This window comes from Protopterus annectens, chromosome 1.part0, assembly GCF_019279795.1.
Source record: "Protopterus annectens isolate FY-2018-M chromosome 1.part0, PAN1.0, whole genome shotgun sequence".
In the NCBI taxonomy this organism is placed as follows: domain Eukaryota; kingdom Metazoa; phylum Chordata; order Ceratodontiformes; family Protopteridae; genus Protopterus; species Protopterus annectens.
In genome coordinates this window covers 450,177,391-450,197,032 of record NC_056725.1, presented here as the reverse complement: position 1 = coordinate 450,197,032, position 19,642 = coordinate 450,177,391, and the positions used below count along the sequence as shown (strand labels likewise).

Below are 19,642 nucleotides of genomic sequence, written 5' to 3'. Positions count from 1 at the left end.
TGTCTCCACATCCATCTGACATTTTTTTCATGTATACCCTACTGACTCCCCTCTCCCTCTCCGCAGTGTGGCTGCATTCAAGAATAGGCATGTAATGGGGATATTACGGTGTATTGCTTTCCTTTCATGTCAACTCAGCTGGGTCCACCCCGCTTCATCTTTGGATCATGCCTCCTCACAATGATGTTCCTTGCTGCCTCCAGGGATCATTGCAGGAGATGTCCATGTCATCGCCCTTCCCCAGGATAGACCGAAACCCATCCTTCCCTGCAGCTCCATCAGTTGCCCGAACCACAACTCAAGTCTAGGTCACCTGGGTCATAGTCAGGGTTTTATCCCTTTACTCCATCAGAGAGGCTCCACGAATGCAATCATTTTGGTAAAAAAGGTATACTAAAGGTCAAAAAACAACAGAAGGATTGCAGCTTAGTTCTGTTATATGACAAATTAACAGAGATATGATAGAAGTAGCATTTTATCAATTACTAGATATCATCTGCAAATAAAGCGAATTTTTTTCTCAGTTACCATTCTAGTTACATCCTTCAGTTTGTGGATCACTCGTTTGCTTTGCTGTAAGTGTAAAGCACTTAAGAGTTATGAAAGAGGACATCCCTGCCTGGTTCCTCTGTTCAAACACAGCTCATCAGAGAGGAACCCTACCATCTTAATTCTTGCTTCTGATCGTTTATAAGCCTCATTATTAACTCTGTTATTCCATCAGGGGGTGTAAATGCTAAAATTGCCACACTCAAAATCTCAAGCTGATTCTATTTATTCTCTACATTAAGATCCACTAAACAATAGTGGTGTTTTACACTCTGCTTCCCTCTGAGTCATTATTGTTCTCATTAATGTTGTCAGATGTTTTTCCCTTCCACAAAGCCCCATTGATCCATATCTAACAACTTTGGTAAAACATTTTCCATTTGCTTAATAGTGTAAACTTTATAATCATAGTTTATAATTGAAATAGATCTCTGTGATTCCAGATCTGAGAGGTCTTTCCCTGTTTAGATACTACAGCTGCAATCACTTTATTCTAAGATGGTTTTTATTTCAGGTCTTTATCACTTTCTTCCCTCATAATTTCCACTGGAATACCATTTGTTCCTGGAGACTTCCCTGTTGATTTATTATATCCCCAGTTCATCTTGTCTGTTCCTGTCTCACATTAGTTGTTGAGCCTTTTCTTCAGTCACTGGTAAAACTAATCCCACCTTACATTTAAAATACCTCTGACTGCATACTATACAGCACTGTTTTACAATATAACATGTAATTTACATCATTAATTTTTATACAAATATATATCTGGTTCAAGGCTCCAGAGAGCACCCCTGCAATACCAAGCTACAACTCTTACCACACTTTTCGGCCACCAAACTAAGATCAAAACACTAAAGGTGGAGGAGTGTCCATATTCACCAAGAATATTCAAACCACCAGGCTAGTTGCCCAACACAATGCTTCTGAAATTCTCCAGGTGCAACTAACACTAGGTAAGACTGCAATCCAAATTGTAGCTTGCTACAGATCCCCCACCATGCCCCAAGATTCTCACTACACCTTTCTAAACATAATGGAAAATATTAAGATACAACCAAACACCCTAATACTGAGTGATTTTGACTACCCTGCCGTTAACTGCAAAAACTACTCGTGTCAACACCTTTGTCCAACGGTTCTTGGAATTCATAAATTCCAGCGCCCTAGATCAACTAATCCATAGTCCCACCAGGGGTTCCAGTATCCTAGACGTGGTCATTACCAACATGGGAAATCGCTGCTCCACACCTATGGTCACCCCATCATTGGTCAGGTCAGACCATAAGCTAATCACCCTTAACATCCACATCCCCCCCCCCACCCCCACCCCCCAGTAAGGAAACCTCTGTAAAAAAACTTCTCCAAAGCCAACTTCATGCTACTCAAGTCAGAATTGACAAACTTCATGACACCCATGCAGACGGGAACTGAAAGTACGACTGCTGAGTCCTACACTAAAGCACTGTACATGCACATCCACTCATGCATGAATCATGCCATCCCAAGTAGAACCAAGATGCTCTCCTCCAAAAAAAAAAAAAAAAAAAAAAGCCAATCTGGTGGTCCCCTGCCATAAACAAACTTTACAACAAAAGGAAGAAACTGTTGCAAAAAAGAGGAAAATCCCAGGATGCAAAAAAACTCCCTTACCAGCCTCAGTAAGAAGCTGAGATCCCTCACAAAATCCTCCAAAGCTAGTTACGAAAATAAACTTGCCAAAGATTCCAAAGACAACCACAAGGCATTCTATAACTATGTCAAGAATCTAAATGGCAATGCTCAGATCTGCTCTGAGCTACAACAGAATGGCATTAAATATACTGATTCCCAAGGATATTGCCAATATCCTGGCAGATCAATTCAGTGCCAAGTTCACCCCCCTCTCACCCCCTAAACGGCCCATCTCAATACCAGAAGATTGCCAAATTCCGGTAATAACGTCCACACAGGTAAAAAAACGCACTCTCCAAAGCTAAGAATACAGCATCCATGGGACCAGATGATATCCCAGGCTGTGTACTACATGAACTACAAAATGAACTGGCACCTCACGTAAGTGTCATGTTTAATCATACCCTCACCTCAGGCTTCGTGCCCACTGAGTGGCGCACAGCTACAGTTATCCCACTCCACAAGGGGGGATCCACCTTGGATCCCGGGAACTACCGCCCCATTTGTTTGATGAGCCTGATCTGCAAGGCCATGGAACGTATTATCTTGGAACTTATAAACAAAGACATTGGCAACCTTCAAACACTGGACCCCACCCAGTTTGGGTTTGTGAAGGGTTGATCTTGTCTCATGAACCTGATTGACTTCTTCAAATCAGTCTCCAGAGCCGTGGACGAGGGTAAGATGGTCCACACAGTCTATCTGGACCTCGCCAAGGCCTTTGACACCATCCCCCACTCTGGAATCATAGATAAACTTACCAGGCTGGGCATTAATCCTTACGTCACTCGATGGGTTGCCAACTGGCTTACTGACAGAACCCACACTAAAAGTAGCTCACTCCAAATCCAGCTCCAGACAAGTGGAATACCTCAGGGTTCAGTCCTGGGATCGCTCTTGTTTGGCATCTACTTCTCTGAAGTACAGGCCAACACTAAGGGGCACTGGCTAACAAGGTTCGCAGATGACTGCAAACTGGGAGCCATTACTGAATCCTCAAATGATGTGGATACTCTACAAAAGGGCCTTACAGAAACAGATGCTTGGTGCCAGAACCATGGGCTCAAGCTCAATGCCAAGAAATGTATAGTTATCCCCTTTGGGAAAAACATGTACCCGTGAATTACCACATAGGTGACAGTACACTAAACACCGAAAGTGTGATAAGAGACTTAGGGACACAGGTGGACAGTGGTCTCGCCTTCGATAACCACATCGCCACAACAGTCAGGAAATCCTTCTATGTGGCACACTTCATCACTAAGGGATTTTCATCCAGAAAAAAGGAGGTCATTGTCCCACTGTACTCATCCCTCATTAGACCCATTATAGAATACAATGCCCCATTTGGTATGTACCTCTCAGGACATCTGCAACAACTGGAAAGGCCGCAGAAATACCTCACTAAAAGAATCACAGGCCTAAAGCAGATGCCCTATGCTGACTGCCTTAAAAAAAATCCAGCTATACTCTGTCGCATATCGTCTACTTAGAGGCAATCTCTGCTTAACATACAAGGCCATGTCAAACCCAGAACTGTTGGATATGCTACACTTAAAGAAATCCCAATCACTCAGAGCCAAACGTTCCAGGGATCTAAACCTTGTCATCGTAATAAACAAAACATGCTGGAGGGATAGGTTCCTGACCCAGAGACTTCCCAGACTCTGGAATAGACTGCCCATACATGTCAAGCAGAGCGCCTCTTTGGCCCTCTTCAAAAGGAAACTTGACGATTGGATGGGAGAAAGGAAATTCACCCCGGGGATCACATCAGTCACCCTGCTAGACAGGGGTCCAGGGAAGTAAATAGTGTGGGAAAAAATAGCCAGGGAATTGTTATGGCTAGGCTTCTACAGGCCCTAGGGCCGATAGCCTAATACCAACCTATGAACCTATAAGTAAAAAAAAACTTTTTCTAATTACAGTTTCCTCAGTCCCTTCAGTTTCCTTCTAAACATTAATGATATAAAGTGAAGTTTATGCTTGAAAGTTCTCCCACTAGTTTAACACGGTCAACAGACTTCCATTTTTATTTCATCTACTTCTTGCAGAACCACACTTCACTTGCTAAACTACTTCTAATGGAATTTATGCTCTACAGCTGTTCCATTTATTTCCTGTTTCACATTGTTGCTGGCCTTCTTTCTGATCATCTTGACTCCCCAACTTCAGTCTCTGCTTGAAATCCAGAGGAACTCATGATGATTCTTGTCATCTCCTGTACTTTTTATTTTTTCTCAAGCATTTTCCTTTGGAGCAATGGAAAAGGTTTCACTGACAAAGTCTACATATGGGCTCTCTTATTGCCGGAAAAATGGGAAGCTGAGTAACATTCAGCTTGATGACTCACTGTTTTTTTTTTTCCTAATTTTTTTTATTTCCTCCTTAGTCTGTTCTGCATCCCAAAACATGTTTTATCCCCCAGGTAAAAGTATTCTGAATACATTTGAATATAGCAATTTGCATCACATACCTGCCTCTTGATGTGTCCTGATTTATGGAATAAACGTGTTGTCATCTGAGTGGCATACAGCAAATGATTATATTCCATAATCACTCCGCTGTCCCACTTTTAATGCTTTTGTCTTGTACCACAATTTTGTCAGGATCAGTTATTTTGGCTGACGATGATATATTGCTGCTTTATTATGACCAGATTTGGAACATACACAGAATATGCTCTCTCATGGCAGTTGCTTATTTGTATTTTCATAAAATGAATGCAGTGTAGTCTTTCTAGTTTCTCTGTTGTAGCAGTAAATCTCAGTTGTTTCTGCATGCTGTCTTCTGACTCCTTTTTTAAAACAGTTCTTCTGGAGAAGCCTCATGTTAAGTCAGTCTTTCCTTGATTTCATCTTTTGATTTTTGTAGTTTTGGCAGCTCACCTGAGTAGATGCTGAAAACTATCTTTTTAGCTTTGTTTTGTCATGTTACTTTTATATATTTTGCTAGTGATTCACTTATTTTAAACATTTGCAAGTGAACTTGATTTTTATTTCTCTAAATTACTGAACGATATCTCATGTACCAGTGCTGAAACTTGAACTGCTTTTTTTCTGAACAGCTGCAAGGTTCTTCTCAGACAGCTTTCTTTCTACTTTTCTGGTTGATTTTCTGTTACATTTTCCAATTGTCTTCATCTCTAGCATCCAAGCAGTGGAATTGCTAGCCAGTAACTGAATTTTACCCAGGTTGATAACTTTATTGGCTTTTAAACAATTTCACAGTTTTCACATTGTTAGAGCTTTTATGAACATACTGCTCAGTGTCCAACCATATTCAAATCGCCACTTTGTCTTCGTAGTATTCTTTCTGTTTGGTATCATTTTTGTTGCTTCCTCCTAAACAGCAACACAAATTTATCTCCATACTTCTTCAGGTACTCTTTCCACTAGCTGTAATCTCTCGTTATCTATTAATCTCCACTATGCATTCACTTGCAAAGTATTGTTGAGTTCATATCTCACTTGCCAAGATGCTTTCTTTTTTTCTTTAATTCAGACTTTGCAGAAGAAGCTGATGGTCTGAGCTAGCATCAGCTCAGTGTTATTGCTGACTTGGTAAGGATCTTCTTGACATATACTCAAAATCTTCACTGGAGAAGTCAGATATCATTCCACTAGTTTAGTTCAGTAGTTTTTGTTTCTATGTAGATTTTTTGTGAGGCTGAATCAGGGATTTTTCCTTTTCGTATTTTTACAAATGGAGCAAATTGAATTTGAGATATCCATCTCAGGACATATTTTTCAAAAGTTCTACCCATTTGCGAAGCTGAGACTGCCCTGCATAGTTGTCATTTATTTCCATTGTTATTGATCCTTTTCACAACTTTCTTTATGGGATCTCTCAAAGAGTATTTTGTTGGTATGGTATTCTGTCTTCTTCACTTTGCAGCTGCAGGATTAAGGTGGATGGTGCAGTCACAAAAGAAAAACCACAAAAGTAGAAGCAAAATCAAATAAAAAGGAGCAGGAAACCAGAGGTAATCCACAGAATCAGTAGAGTCCACAGAATAGCGTAACACAATATTTTAATATCCGCTTTCGTCCAAAGACTTCTTCAGAATGATAAAACAGCTAAAAACGCTGACATTAAATACCATGTCAATTTATCAAAAAGATAATAATTAATCAATCACTCAATCAATCAATAAAAAATTGCTTACTTAAAGGCAGCCACAGGTTATTTAAACAAGGATGAAATGGTAACATTGTGTTTGTCAATACTTAATACACTGTTTTTTAAAAAACATTTAATGTTAACGGCTTCATTTAAGCCGGGGGCTTTATCAGCCAAAAGTTTAATCTACCACAACGTTTCTCTTTGTTCAACCAAGTTTTTAAAGTCACCCCCTCTAAGATCTGAATGAACCACCTCTAGTACAGAAAATAAAAAATTTTTAAAATTTTTACAACTAAGAGAATGTTTAAATAAGGCACTAGTTTCATTTCGAGTCTTAATGTTGTAAAGATGTTCCTTAATGTGGGTTTTTAGCTGTTTTATCATTCTGAAGAAGTCTTTGGACGAAAGCGGATATTAAAATATTGTGTTACGCTATTCTGTGGACTCTACTGATTCTGTGGATTACCTCTGGTTTCTTGCTCCTTTTTATTTGATTTTGCTTCTACTTTTGTGGTTTTTCTTTTCTGGTTCACCTTTTCCACCATGGCGGAGGAAACCGACGAGGTGCTGTTAAATCTCAGCACATACCCCATTCCTGAAGGGGAAACCAATAAGGACATCAACAACTTACTTGTCTCTACTCTCGTGGACATTCAGAAGTCGTTGAAATATTTAATAACTAAAGCGGATGCATCAACCGGGGAAGTAGTGGATACATCTAGCCCACACGGTTCCTTTAAAGAACTGGATACTGTTGTTGAGGTGGAGCCTAATCGTGGGCTTGTGAAACGGAACGTAACCGATGATTTTGTCATTGGACGAAAGCGGATATTAAAATATTGTGTTACGCTATTCTGTGGACTCTACTGATTCTGTGGATTACCTCTGGTTTCCTGCTCCTTTTTATTTGATTTTGGATGGTGCAGTCATTTACTGCCGTAGCTAGAAACTTCAGCAGTGCACACCAGTAAAAATGTATTAGTACTGAAAAAAAATGTCAGGTACAGGACTCAGCATTTCTTTTGATATTTATCTTCCATGATTTTGATTACAGAATCAATGATACTGTATTTAAAAATGTTTGAGTATACTCATATCGCAGCCCTGTGCCAGTGTACTTACTGCTGATCATCTTGTCAGCATTTTGGCCATTGGCTAGTGTGTGTGTGTGTGTGTGTGTGTGTACTCACCTGAGTCTCTGTGTTTTACGATGCTTTGCCACCTTTCAAAGCTGATGTGCCTATTACTTTTTCCTTATTTTTCAATTCTTTGCAGAGTAAGTTTGATGACCTGGAAGGAGAAGAGATGCGTCGTGCCCGAACAAGGTCAAATCCCTATGAAACAATAAGAGGAGTATTTTTCCTAAACAGGTGAGATTCTACACTTTATTTTTCTTTTAATAAGTGAGTTCATTGCGTTTTCTTTGATACTGCAGTTGTGTGTTTTTTTTGTAATGGAGAAAGAGAAAATGGTAGCATGGTGTATACATTGGAGTATTCCTTTTCTCCATGTTACTTAAAATCATTTATCTCTAGTGGTATTTGCTTGAGCCTGTTTAGTCTTGAATCTGATTGCTCACCAAGGCATTCATTTCATTAGCATTGTAACATCCAAGCTGCAGTCGTAATTTGTTTGAAAGATAGTTCTGTGTTTAGGTTTCAAACAACTACAGTGGAAAAGTGTATTTTATTTATTCTTATTTATTTATTTATCTATGTTGTTGACTGTGTTGGTCACACTAGTCCAACAGCCTCTTTTCAGGGGAGATGTCTTGTCTATATGTCATGCAAGATGTGGAATACACTACACTTCACTATGTTAAAAAGTAGCAGAAAATGTATAAAACACCTTCAGTGTTGTTTCCATTTGCTTTTCCTTTTATAAACCTGGAATGTAGTATAGTTGGGGATAGATTTTAAGAATCTGGTCTTTGAGTTGGTTAAAATTATTACATGAAATGTGCTTTTTACTCATCAAGTACATGTGTAAAGTACTGTGCTCATAGTGCAGTCTTTGAGTCTGTATGGCCATGTTAATAATTTAATAGTCCTGTGTTACTGAGTTTTGCTGACTGCATGGTCATATGACTGGCTTCACGAAAATTGTGTGCCCTTTCAACCAATGCAGTTTTGAGATAGCTCTTGCCGAATCAAAAATTATACAGTGACATTGTTTTAGATGGAAGTCAGTGCCCACCATTTCCCCCTTTTCTAATACAATCAGTTCTAAGGTCTTGACTAAAATGGAAAAGAGTTTTCCTCTTATGCAGTAAATTCATAGTAGTGTTTTCTCTGAGATGAGTTTAAGGAATAGTACCTCATCCACCCAGACTCGAAAACGAGTGCTGTAGCTTTATACTGGATATTTCCATGAACTTTATTTGAAATGACTGTTGGTCCGTTAGAGTGCCCTAGTTTGTGACACTTTGTATATAATTGGGTGGAAGGAAATTACATATTTAAACAGGTCATACCCTTGTTATTATTGAAGTGACATCCCAACCACATGTGAAAAATGGGAAAAGGAGTTGTGGATGGATGCATGGATGGATGGATGCCTGCATTATTTTTTATCACTGCCCCTGCCTGTGATGGGTGTTCTTACTGTGTTATTTAAACACCAACATGAGCATGGTCCTACTTTTTCATTCATTCTTCATCTTGAGGTTATATTTAAATATTTCCATCCTGAAATAAAAGTATTTATGTATTCATTTGCTTTTTTAGTACTGTTCTCTGTGCCTATCCTCAAGCCTTTGACTTTCTGCCTTCTACTTAAGATTGTTAGTTCTTCCTTTCCCAAATCATTCCCCCTTTTGGTCACTGCAGTTTTATTGGGTGGTTCTGTGGGCCAGAACGATTAGGAGGAGATGACTTGATTTGTGAGATCTTCCCTCGTAGTCCAGTGGAGGAGTATTTTGATGCTGACTCCACCCTAAACCTTCTTCCCTTCTCATGTGTATGTCTGCTGACTCTAAACACTAAGGCGCAAACTCCAAGCATTTTGTTACAGGCATGCTGCTGATTTCAGGTAAGCTACGTGCGTGTGCTTGTTCTTTTTTGTTGCCCTTTATATCAGCTTTGTACCTTCAGTGTAGTCGGTCCTTTTTTTTTTTTTTTTTTTTCCTTTAGAACAGGTTGTTTAGCCATTGGCTTTTGTACCATACCATTTGTGTTTCAAATCAGGCTTTTTATGGAAAATGGTACCTTGCGTAGGTGGTTTATGCCATTGCAGCATGCTGTTTTTTTTAAATATAGCAGACGTGTACTTTCTGGGTTCAGTAACTTTTTAAAAATATGGTTTCATATCCGTGTAATTTGTAAAAGAAATTGGTAAAATGTAATTGCGTTTGAAAACATGATATTAAAAGGACATGATTTGCAGCTGTGTTTTTGGAGACAGAGAATTTGGTTGCCCCTACTTTCTTTTTTATGCACTTCTGTGAACCGAATTATTTAAATTTTAATAGTTTATGTAACTTCTGTATACAACACAGTATATTTTCACATTGCTTAGGAACTGGATCTACATTTAGATTTTTCATTGTGCCATAATTCTGGAATATCTTAATAGGATATAGGGATGCCACCAAAATATCTATAGCAGTTTCCTTGAGGTCTTTTGTGGTGTAACTGCATGTTGCTGTTCACCTTGTAAGGGATTCAACTGTACCACTATTTAACTTTCCCCAGTTTGTCCTTCTAAACTTCTTAAACATTCTGCATCAGAAGTCATTTTTCACTTGGCTGCAGCATTTTTATTTTTCTCATTTTATCATTTGAATGTCATTGAATCATCAAGTTACATGCCCACTGCAGAAAGAATATTTATTTTTAGAATATTTACTATTACTTTTTCTGCTTAGCTTAATTGCACACATGAGCTGTGCGGCAGTTTGTGCTTTGTGTCTTAATTTTTCTTTGATGATGTAAGAAAGTAATCAGTAGTTTTTCTTAAGTGGGGGTGAAAAGTAGCAATTTATCATTGGAGAGAGGGTCATATTCCACCATTCTCTTCTCATAAACTGTGTGACTGTATAGATATTGCTTGACCAGACAGTGCTCCCTGCTTGCTCCTGAAAAGAGATACTTGTATGTGTTTGACTTAACATTTAATAGACAAAATGTTCTGCCTTCATGGCACTTTTGTTTAGGTTATATCCCTTCAGCTGTCAAAACAAGTCCACATGAAAGGACAAGGATGATGATGGTTTGTTATCCCGCAGGGGTTGAAAGCTCATTCATACATGTGCACTCCTTAGTTCCTCCTCCAGGCATAGTATGTTGACACTACAACCCTGCCATCTTAGTGATATTTTTATATTGGATTATTGGATTATAGCTGATGAGCTAAGCCCTTTTCCTACTAATCCATTTACTGGGAATCTTCTCTGACTTGCCTTTGTAATATCAGAATATTTCTGGCTTAGGTTTACTATGCACTGGTTGATGGTTCAACAGTATGTCATCTGATTGGGGGTCATGCTTTTTTTTTACACATTTATGTCTAGACCTCTTACTGGACAGGCTATAATTTATTTCATCCAAATTCATTTGCAACTTCACCAGACCCCGACATTGACAGAACTGCCATTTATACACAGGAGTTCTATCCCTCTATGGATAATTGCCTAGATGTGACCTCCTTGACTAGAGCCAAATATAATAAAAAGCTTAAGCCTGCACCACTCTTTTGGTCCACCAACTTTAATAAAGTCTGTAACAAGTTGAAAAAATCTTAAATCATGTATAACATATCTAAAATTCATCAAATTAAAATGTTATGATTGTGGGCTGATAAAGCACATTATGAACCTAAGTTAACTTCCGAAGCCAAGAATATTAAGTCTTTTTTAGTTGCATTAGGAATCTAAGAAACTGCACCTAGCAGTGTTCTAACCATATCCAAAATGGCATCTACCTCTCAGACCATGTAGACTTTCATGGGGCCTGATAATTTACCTGCATGCCTAATAGTGCCAGACATGTCCTTGTGGAATTTTATGCCATTAGACTATCACACTGATTTCTAGAAATGCATGTGTTAAAAATGTATTTGTAAAGTTGCTTGTGTTAAAAATGCATCAACAGTAGATCCTGCTGGACAGAAAAGAGATATTCATGTATGTCAGACAGTATTATAACTGATTAAATGTATGTGTTTTAACAGAAAATTCTGGAAGGGAAGAGGTTAATCTCAGTCCAGCTCATTTTGAAATAAAGGTTGAAAATGAAATGGGTTGGTTTAGGCCATAAAGATTTTATCTTACAGGTCTGATTGCAGCCAGAGACAAAAATGTTTGAGAAAACCAGGACTAGGAATCTTACTGTATTCTCCTTAAGGTTGAACTAATTGCTACCCTGGAAGGTTGGAATTTTTTGAAATTATTTTATAGCTTTCAGATGCTGCAACAGATCTTAGCAAAGCTCTGGGTGTTTATTGTACCAGATTCAGGTGACCAGATGTGATGTCATTCTATAACCAGCACTGAAATGATTCTTTAGATATTAGTGAGAGATATGATGAATGTCTCGCAGCAGCAATTTGTCTTTTGGAACCTGACAGAAAAGATCTCTCACAGATGTCTCACATAACCACATACCTCATCTTGCCTTGCTGTAGTAAGCAGGTCAACGTACTTCATCCTGCCTTGCTTTAGTAAGTAACCAGAGAATAGTAAATGTCCTTCTGTTTTCGTGTTGTACTATTCTTACTGTGGGATCCTCCGCCTCAGGCGACCTGAACGTCGGCTCCTATACAAAAGCTTAAGCCTGGTTGCTGCTGGTGCATGGGATGTCACACATAGGGCCATAAACCAGAGGCCTTAAATGTGACGGCTGCACGCACAGACCTCCGAACTTTTCTGCCCCAGTTGCACGTCAGATCGATTGCTTCGCTACTCTCTTTCAAGACACCTAAAGTGAAGTACCCCATTGGGGAATTATTATTATTATTGCTTGAGTTTGGGTTGTTTGTCTGTTCTTAGCCGATGTCCACTAAGAAAGGTAAATGCAGATGCGGATGTCAAATTCTGTATAAAGACTCTCATGATCTTTGCTTGTTCTCTTTAGGCCGGGTACACGATCATACTTCTGCGCCATCTGCCAGTCTTTTGTTCCAGAATCTCTCAGAAGCCGTCTGTCTGCCCTCAATTTATATTTTAAGAATCAGAGGCTAAAGAAGTTAGCATTACGAATGGATCTGGAGTCTGCCGTCCAGGCGGACCCACCAAGAAAAAGGCAAGCCCTACCACCTCTTCCCCTCCATCATCAGACGCTCCGCCAACCTCCGATATAGGGGTTGAGGGCCGTCCTCTTGGACCATTTACTTCTGCTCAGCCACCCAGGCAAACCCACCAAGAAAAAGGCAAGACCTACCACCTCTGCCCCTCCATCATCAAACGCCCCGCCAACCGCCGATATAGGTGTTCAGGGACATCCACTATGACCGTCTACTTCTGCATCTACCCTTGAGGAAGCCACTTCAGAAGTACTGGTAGACACATCTGTGGAGGTTATTCTGAAGTCTGTTAGCGAAGTCGAGAGGGAACCAGACTCCAGAATGACCTTCCATGATCTAGGATTCCGATTCATCCCCTTTAGGCCAGATCCCTGAAACTAGGCCCACATCTTTTCCTAAATCAACTCCTTTAAAAAGGAGACAAAAGAGCAAGCATTTGTCTGCTTCCTCAGTGGAACAACCAGACTGGCAGTCCTTTACACAGTCCTTGATGCAGGCCTTCATGGCCCTTAGTCCTTCAGCCTCCTCAGTTCCCACTGTACCTGTACTTAGCCCAAGACCTACCTCAGCCACCTCTAGCCTTCTTTCCATTTCTCAGGAAGAAGCCTTATCCTTTTCCTCAGATGAGTCAGTTACATACTCATCCCAAATAGCTTCCCCCTTGGAATACTATTCCTCTGATGAGGATTCCACTGAGGGAGACTCCACCTCCTGAGGACATTACATTTGGAGAGACTATAACAAAAATGAGTGAGCATTTTAAATGGGGTACTACCCAGATGACAGAAATTCAAAAAAGGTATTTTGAGCTGCTCCAGGTTGAATCACCCTCCCCACCAGCCATCCTTCCGTTTATTCTTGCTTACCTAGATGCATTTGCATCAGTCTCAAAAAACCCTGACTCTCAGCCACCTGCTGCCGAGACCTCATCGTTTCTATAAGATCCCTGATGACCAAAAATTTCTAGTAAAGCCCCAATTGGCTGACCCCACAGTGATAGCAGTGTCCCCAGACAAACAGGCTAGACTTATTCCATCCTCATCCCTCCTACCTCAGACAAAGATAGCAAGGTAATGGACAGGCTGGACAAGAAGATAAACACCTCTTCCACCCTAACTTTTAGGGCAATTAACTGCCTAACCCATATGGTGAAATATGCTCTAGATTTGGTATCACAGGCTTCATCCCTACTGTCCTCCTTGCCTGACTCCCCTAACAAGACTGAAGTGACATCTAAACTGTCCTTGGCATCTCAGGTTACAAGGCACTCAATAGAATGCAGTTGTGATGCATCAGAGGTCTCTGCTAGATCTGCTGCATCTGTGCTATGCAGATACCCATGGCTTAGGCTCCAGACACTGCCTGAAGACTTTAAATCCAAAATGTTGGATGGTCCACTAGATAATAATCTCTTGTTTGGGAAACAGTCTGCAGAGCTGAACCTACAGGAGAAGAGTAAAGAACAAGGAGACAATCCTCCACTAGGATAGCCCCTTCTCAGCCTACCCACAGACAGCCCTTTTAGGACAGAAACAATAACAGTAATGCGTGACTGCCTCAATCACCTTGCCCTCTCATCCCGCCTCTCTCACTGTCTGCCCCTCTGGAAAGAAATCACCTCAGACCCCTGGGTTCTAGCAGTAGTGGAAAAAGGATATTTCCTGTCTTGGCAGGAAAAACCCACACCACAGGACATTCCCTTTCCACCCAAGAACCAACTTCACCTAATTCCTCACATTATCCAGGACTTTCTTGCTTAGGGAACCATAGAACCTGTTCCACCAGGCCAGGAAGGAAACGGATTCTACTCCAGGCTATTCCTAGTACCAAAAAAGGATGGCCCTTGGAGGCCAATCCTGGATTTATCTTCTTAAACCTCTTTCTGAAAGTCCCTTCCCTCAGAATGCTATCTCTTCTAAACCTACTTCCACTATTGCCACCCAAGGCTTTCATGGCCACTTTGGACTTGAAGGAGGTTTATCTCCACATTCCCATACATCTAACCATAGGAAGTACCTACATTTTGCTGGACCCTGTTCACCCTTTCAATTTACTGCCGTGCCCTTTGGTTTATCCACCAAGTGCCTAGCTCCAGCCATAGCCTACTGCAGGACCCAGGGCATTCAGATCTATCCCTACCTGGACGACATTCTCATTCTTGCAGAAGGGGAAGACACCCTCAAAAGTCATCTACTGTTCTCCATCTCTCTGCTCTAGGAGTTGGAATTCACACTCAACTTCACCAAATCATCCGTCTCCCCAGCTCAGGACAAAATCTTCCTGGGATGCGGAGATGCAGACAGACCTGATGAAGGTTTTCCTCCCTCAGGACAGAGTAACTTCCCTGATCAACCACTTTCAGCACCTCCTCCAGGTTGACCACCTGTCAGCCAGACATTTCATGCGCCTACTAGGCATTATGGCAGCCACAATACGTATGCTGCCAAGATGCACATGAGAAAGTTACAGTAGTATCTAAAGAATGTGTGGTCCCAACACAGCCACCCTCTAGACTTCCAAATACCCTTCCTGCCTTGCCTAAAAACAGAATTGAAGTGGTGGATTCAACAGATACAATTGAATCCAGGCCTGCCCCTCCAAATCAGCATACCAACTCCACGAATGCACACAGATGCCTCAGATCTGGGCTATGGATCTACCATGAATGGCCTCAAAGTGCTAGCCTTCTGGCAAACACCCCACCTGAAAAAACACATCAACATAAGGGAGATGACAGCAGTTCAGTTAGCCCTGAAGGCCTTTCTCCCTCTCTTGCAACCAAGCCCCCTACAAATCTTCACGGACAACACCACTGTTTTCTGGTACATCAAACAAAGTGGGACCAGGTGTTGCCTACTCTGCAGGCTAGCCGTGCAAGTTTGGGAATTAGCCTCTCGGGGAGCAACATATCTCTGCAGGCAGTTTATATTCCATCCCAGGGCAGCCACCAAGCAGTTGCTCTCAGCAGATCATTCTCCCTACATCACGAGTGGAGGTTGCACAGTGAAGTATTCCTAGACATTGTCCACCAATGGGGCACACCACAAGTAGATTTATTTGCCTCCCCCCAGAACAGACAGTTGAGAAAAATTTGTACCAAGGATCCCTCCTCACTAGCTTGGAGAGTGGACGCCTTCACCATCTCATGGAAGGGACTGTTTCTGTATGCCTTCCATGCCATTCCTCTCATTCTGAAAGTCCTCCTGAAAATCAGGAGACACATGCCAAAAATCTTGCTAGTGACTTCCTGTTGGCCAAGGCAACATTGGTTCCCCCTTCTTCAGTCCCTCACCAGGGGCAATCACCATAAGTTGTCCTACAAAGTGGGCCTACTCACACAACAGAAGGGAACTCTCATTCATCCACACCTGGAGATGCTGTGCTTAACCCACTGGGTGATGAACTTTTAGTCCCCTTCAGACACCGCTACACTTGGTGGATAAACCAAAGGGCAAGGCAGTAAATTGCTGTCTATCCTGCAGGAGGCCAGGAAACCCAACACAAGGCGATCCTACATTTCCAAATGGGAAAGTTTCTCCAAATAGTGTTGCCAAAGACATAGGAACCCCTTCCAAGTGGATGTTCCTCTAGTCTTAACCTATATGTGTGAGCTCATAAAGTCAGACCTTTCATACCCTTCAGTGCAAGTTCACTTATATGCCATCTCTGCCTGCTTTTACCCTTGGACCCTTCTGTACTCTCCAGGTTGGATGTTAAACTATTTTTAAAAAGGGTCTTGCACATTAGGCCACCTAGGAAGCCTATCCCACCTCCTTGGGACCTAAGTTATGTCCTGGAAAAACTTACACTTGCCCCTTTTGAGCCAACCAGCTCTGCATCCTTGCAGATGTGCACATGGAAACAGTCCTGTTGGTCGCCCTCACCTCAGCCAGAAGGGTCTTGGAGTTGCCCAAAGTGGTCAGCAAACTATCACTAAAGCAGTCCAATCACTTACCCATCTTCTTTCCCTCTCCTAAAAATGACAGCTAGAGAATACTGCACACCCTTGATGTCCACCGGCAGTTAAAGTTCTACTTGGACAAAACTAAGACTGTTAGAAAATGTAATCATCTCTTTGTGCCCTTCCATCCCAGGGCCCTGAGCAAGGCAGTATCCAAACAAGCTATCTCCTGCTGGATTAAGAAAACTGCCTGCTTCTGCTATTTCTACCTTGGAAAGCACTTACATCAGGGGGTCAGGGCACAGTGTATTAGAGCAGTAGCCTCTTCTGGAGCCTTCTTCAAGGGCATGGACACAACCTCCATCCTTGAGGCAGCCATCTGGTCCTCTATATATACCTTTACCAAACATTACAAACTGGACCATATCACCAGAGCAGGATTTGCAAGGGCAATCCTGCAAGGATTTCCTGAATCCACTACCTCTGCCTCCACCCTTTCTCATTCTTAAGCTGTGGTACTCTCCCATAGTAAGAACACTGCAACCTGAGAATAGGAGGACATAGAATAGTGGTGTAAAATCGTACCATAACCATAGATGTCCTTCTCTTCCATGCTGCAGTATTCTTTCCCTCCCACCTACCCCTCTGCATTACCTTCAACCTGTCTATGAGGCATCCTAGGGCATTACCTAGACTATGGTCACACTGGGCAGTCAAATTGCATTTCACCGGACTTGGGGACATCATTTGACATTACCTAGACTACTATCCAACTGGGCAATCAGTTCTGAGGTCTGTGCTTGCAGACGTCACATTTAAGACCCCTGGTTTATGGCCCTACGTGTGGTGTCCCACATACCAGCAGCAACCAGGCTTAAGCTTTTTGTATAGGAGCCAACGTTCTGGTTGCCTGAGGCGAAGGAACCCACAGTAAGAATACTGCAGTATGGAAGAGAGAGTCATCAATGGTTATGGTAAGAATTTACGCAACTATTCTTTATTTGGTTCAGTCAGGAAAATCTAGTGAGATTAGTTAAGTACTGTTTTTTGTGTCTTTGTAAATCTATCCATCTGTGTTATTTTTAATATTTCCTGTGATTAAGACTCTAGTGTTTATTGTAAATAGATATTTAGTATTTTCATGTTTATTTATTTATTATTATTAAATATATTTAAACATTTCATTGTGGCTGGCATTTTAGAGAATATTTTAACATCTTAAAAGTACTTGTGCTTATTTTAGTGATAATGTGGCTACTCCTGAAAGCCTTACTGCATTGGTCAAACTCTTCCATTTGTATTACTATTAATTTTACTCACTATAATTGAGTACCCTTATAAGAGCCTTAGAGTAGCTAACTGGTGGCATTGTAATTACCTTATAGTCTAGGAAGAGGTAGCACAGCTGGTCAGTCTGTGCCAGCTTTTCCCATGTACATGTGTGTGTGTGTGTGTGTGTGTGTGTGTGTGTGACGATCAAATATTCAAGTGTGTATGTCAGCTACTTGGACACACAGCTCCTAAGTGGTCAGTGAAGGGTCTTGTTTGGAGCCTGGAGAGAGAGCATGAGTGAGTCCAACCCCAGGTCTAGAGTGTGTGCTTCTTGTGTGCTCTTAAAGGAAATTGTGCTTGTTGCAGAAAGTTGCATCTGAAAATACTGTGTGTATCCATTTTTGTTCCTAGTGGCCATCCCTCACCAGTGTCAGTGGTGAGGATTGAGGCTCCTTGATTACTGACCCGGAGTAGGGACCGTCACAGTTGCCTGTATACAAGGTCATTCTTACCATGGATCTGGGAAACTATAGGCCTGTTACTCTGACTAGTTTGATCTGCAGAGCCATGAAGTATTTTTTATCTTACCTCATACACTCTAATAACAAAAGCCTTATCAAGCTACACCTACATCATTTTGGCTTTGTCAGAGGGAGATCCTGCCTACTCAAGTTTAGTTACCTTCTTTGAGACAGTCACATAGAGCGGTCATTGTTGTTCACACAACTTATCTTGATCTGACCATAGAATTCAACAGTATACCCTATGCTGGCATCATTAATAAACTAAATGCCTTAAAAGTAGATCCATACATGGAGAGGAGGATAACCATCTGGCTGAAAGATGGCACCAACATAGTCAAGGTATCAGGTACCTCCTCAGAAAATATGATAAGCCCTCTTTTTCAGCATCTGATTCTTTTATCTCCAGAATGGGATTCGGGACCTTTGGTCAACTAAGTTTGCAGATGACTACAAAGTGGGTGTTATCAAATCTCCCACTGATATCCATTCATTACCACAGGAACAAACCCTTGTAAATTAGTGGTATAGAGAAAAAGGGCTAAAATTAAATGCAAAAAATATAATATTGCCACATTTGGTAAAAACTTTTTCCTCAACATGCAGTATAGCCAATACTCCACTCAAAAATGGCAATGTACCATCTTTAGGTAATACAGCCACCAAAGCTTTCTCCCAAGATGTTGATGCTTTCTCATCCTTTTAGAATACTTTTAAACAAAATCTCCCAAATCATTATCAGTTTCTTTTCTCCTAACTTCTAGACTTTTACAGGATTGGCATTGGTTCCTGGAGACTTTCCAGCAGATTGATTATACATCACTGTTTTTATTTCATCTCCTCCTGTCTTAACTGCTAGTTGTTGAGTCTCGTCTTTCACCAGTCTTGGCAAGTTTTTGTGCTCTGGAGGTGTTATCAGAAATAGTTGCTTAAGAGCAGTCTTTCTAAATTCATGCATGTTATCCAAATACTCCCTTATTTTCTCTCTAGCACTCTGTAGTTGCACCTCTTCGTCTGTAAGATTCAATTCCCCTTATTCTGTACTAATTCCTATTACTTTTTAACTATTTCTCTTGTTCTTTTATTTTTACCCTGTTTTTAAACTTCATTTTCATTTTATCCCATTCACTAGTTACCACTTGTAAAGAAATATATATGTTCCCTAATAACTCTTGAATATTCTCCAGTACCCATTCCTTCAGTTCCTCTCATTTTAATAAGTAGGTGTCAAAACACCACTGTCTCATTTTTACTTCGTTACCTTGCATTTTTACCACAGATTTTATTGGTGTGTGATCTGAAATTGTTATTGGATGTGTGTAAAAGATTTTAGGTAAACACACATGTCCGCATGAAATATAAT

General features: G+C 40.9%; 1 protein-coding gene across 1 annotated transcript in view; it reads left to right on the top strand.

Moving 5' to 3' along the window:
• The window catches only part of CMTR1 (cap methyltransferase 1), a 2,799,821-nt gene that overhangs the window by 697,270 nt on the left and 2,082,909 nt on the right, over positions 1-19,642 (top strand). Inside the window, exon 7 of the mRNA XM_044060367.1 lies at positions 7,621-7,715. Coding sequence (XP_043916302.1) covers positions 7,621-7,715 — 95 coding nt within the window. The remainder of the gene's footprint in view (positions 1-7,620; positions 7,716-19,642) is intronic.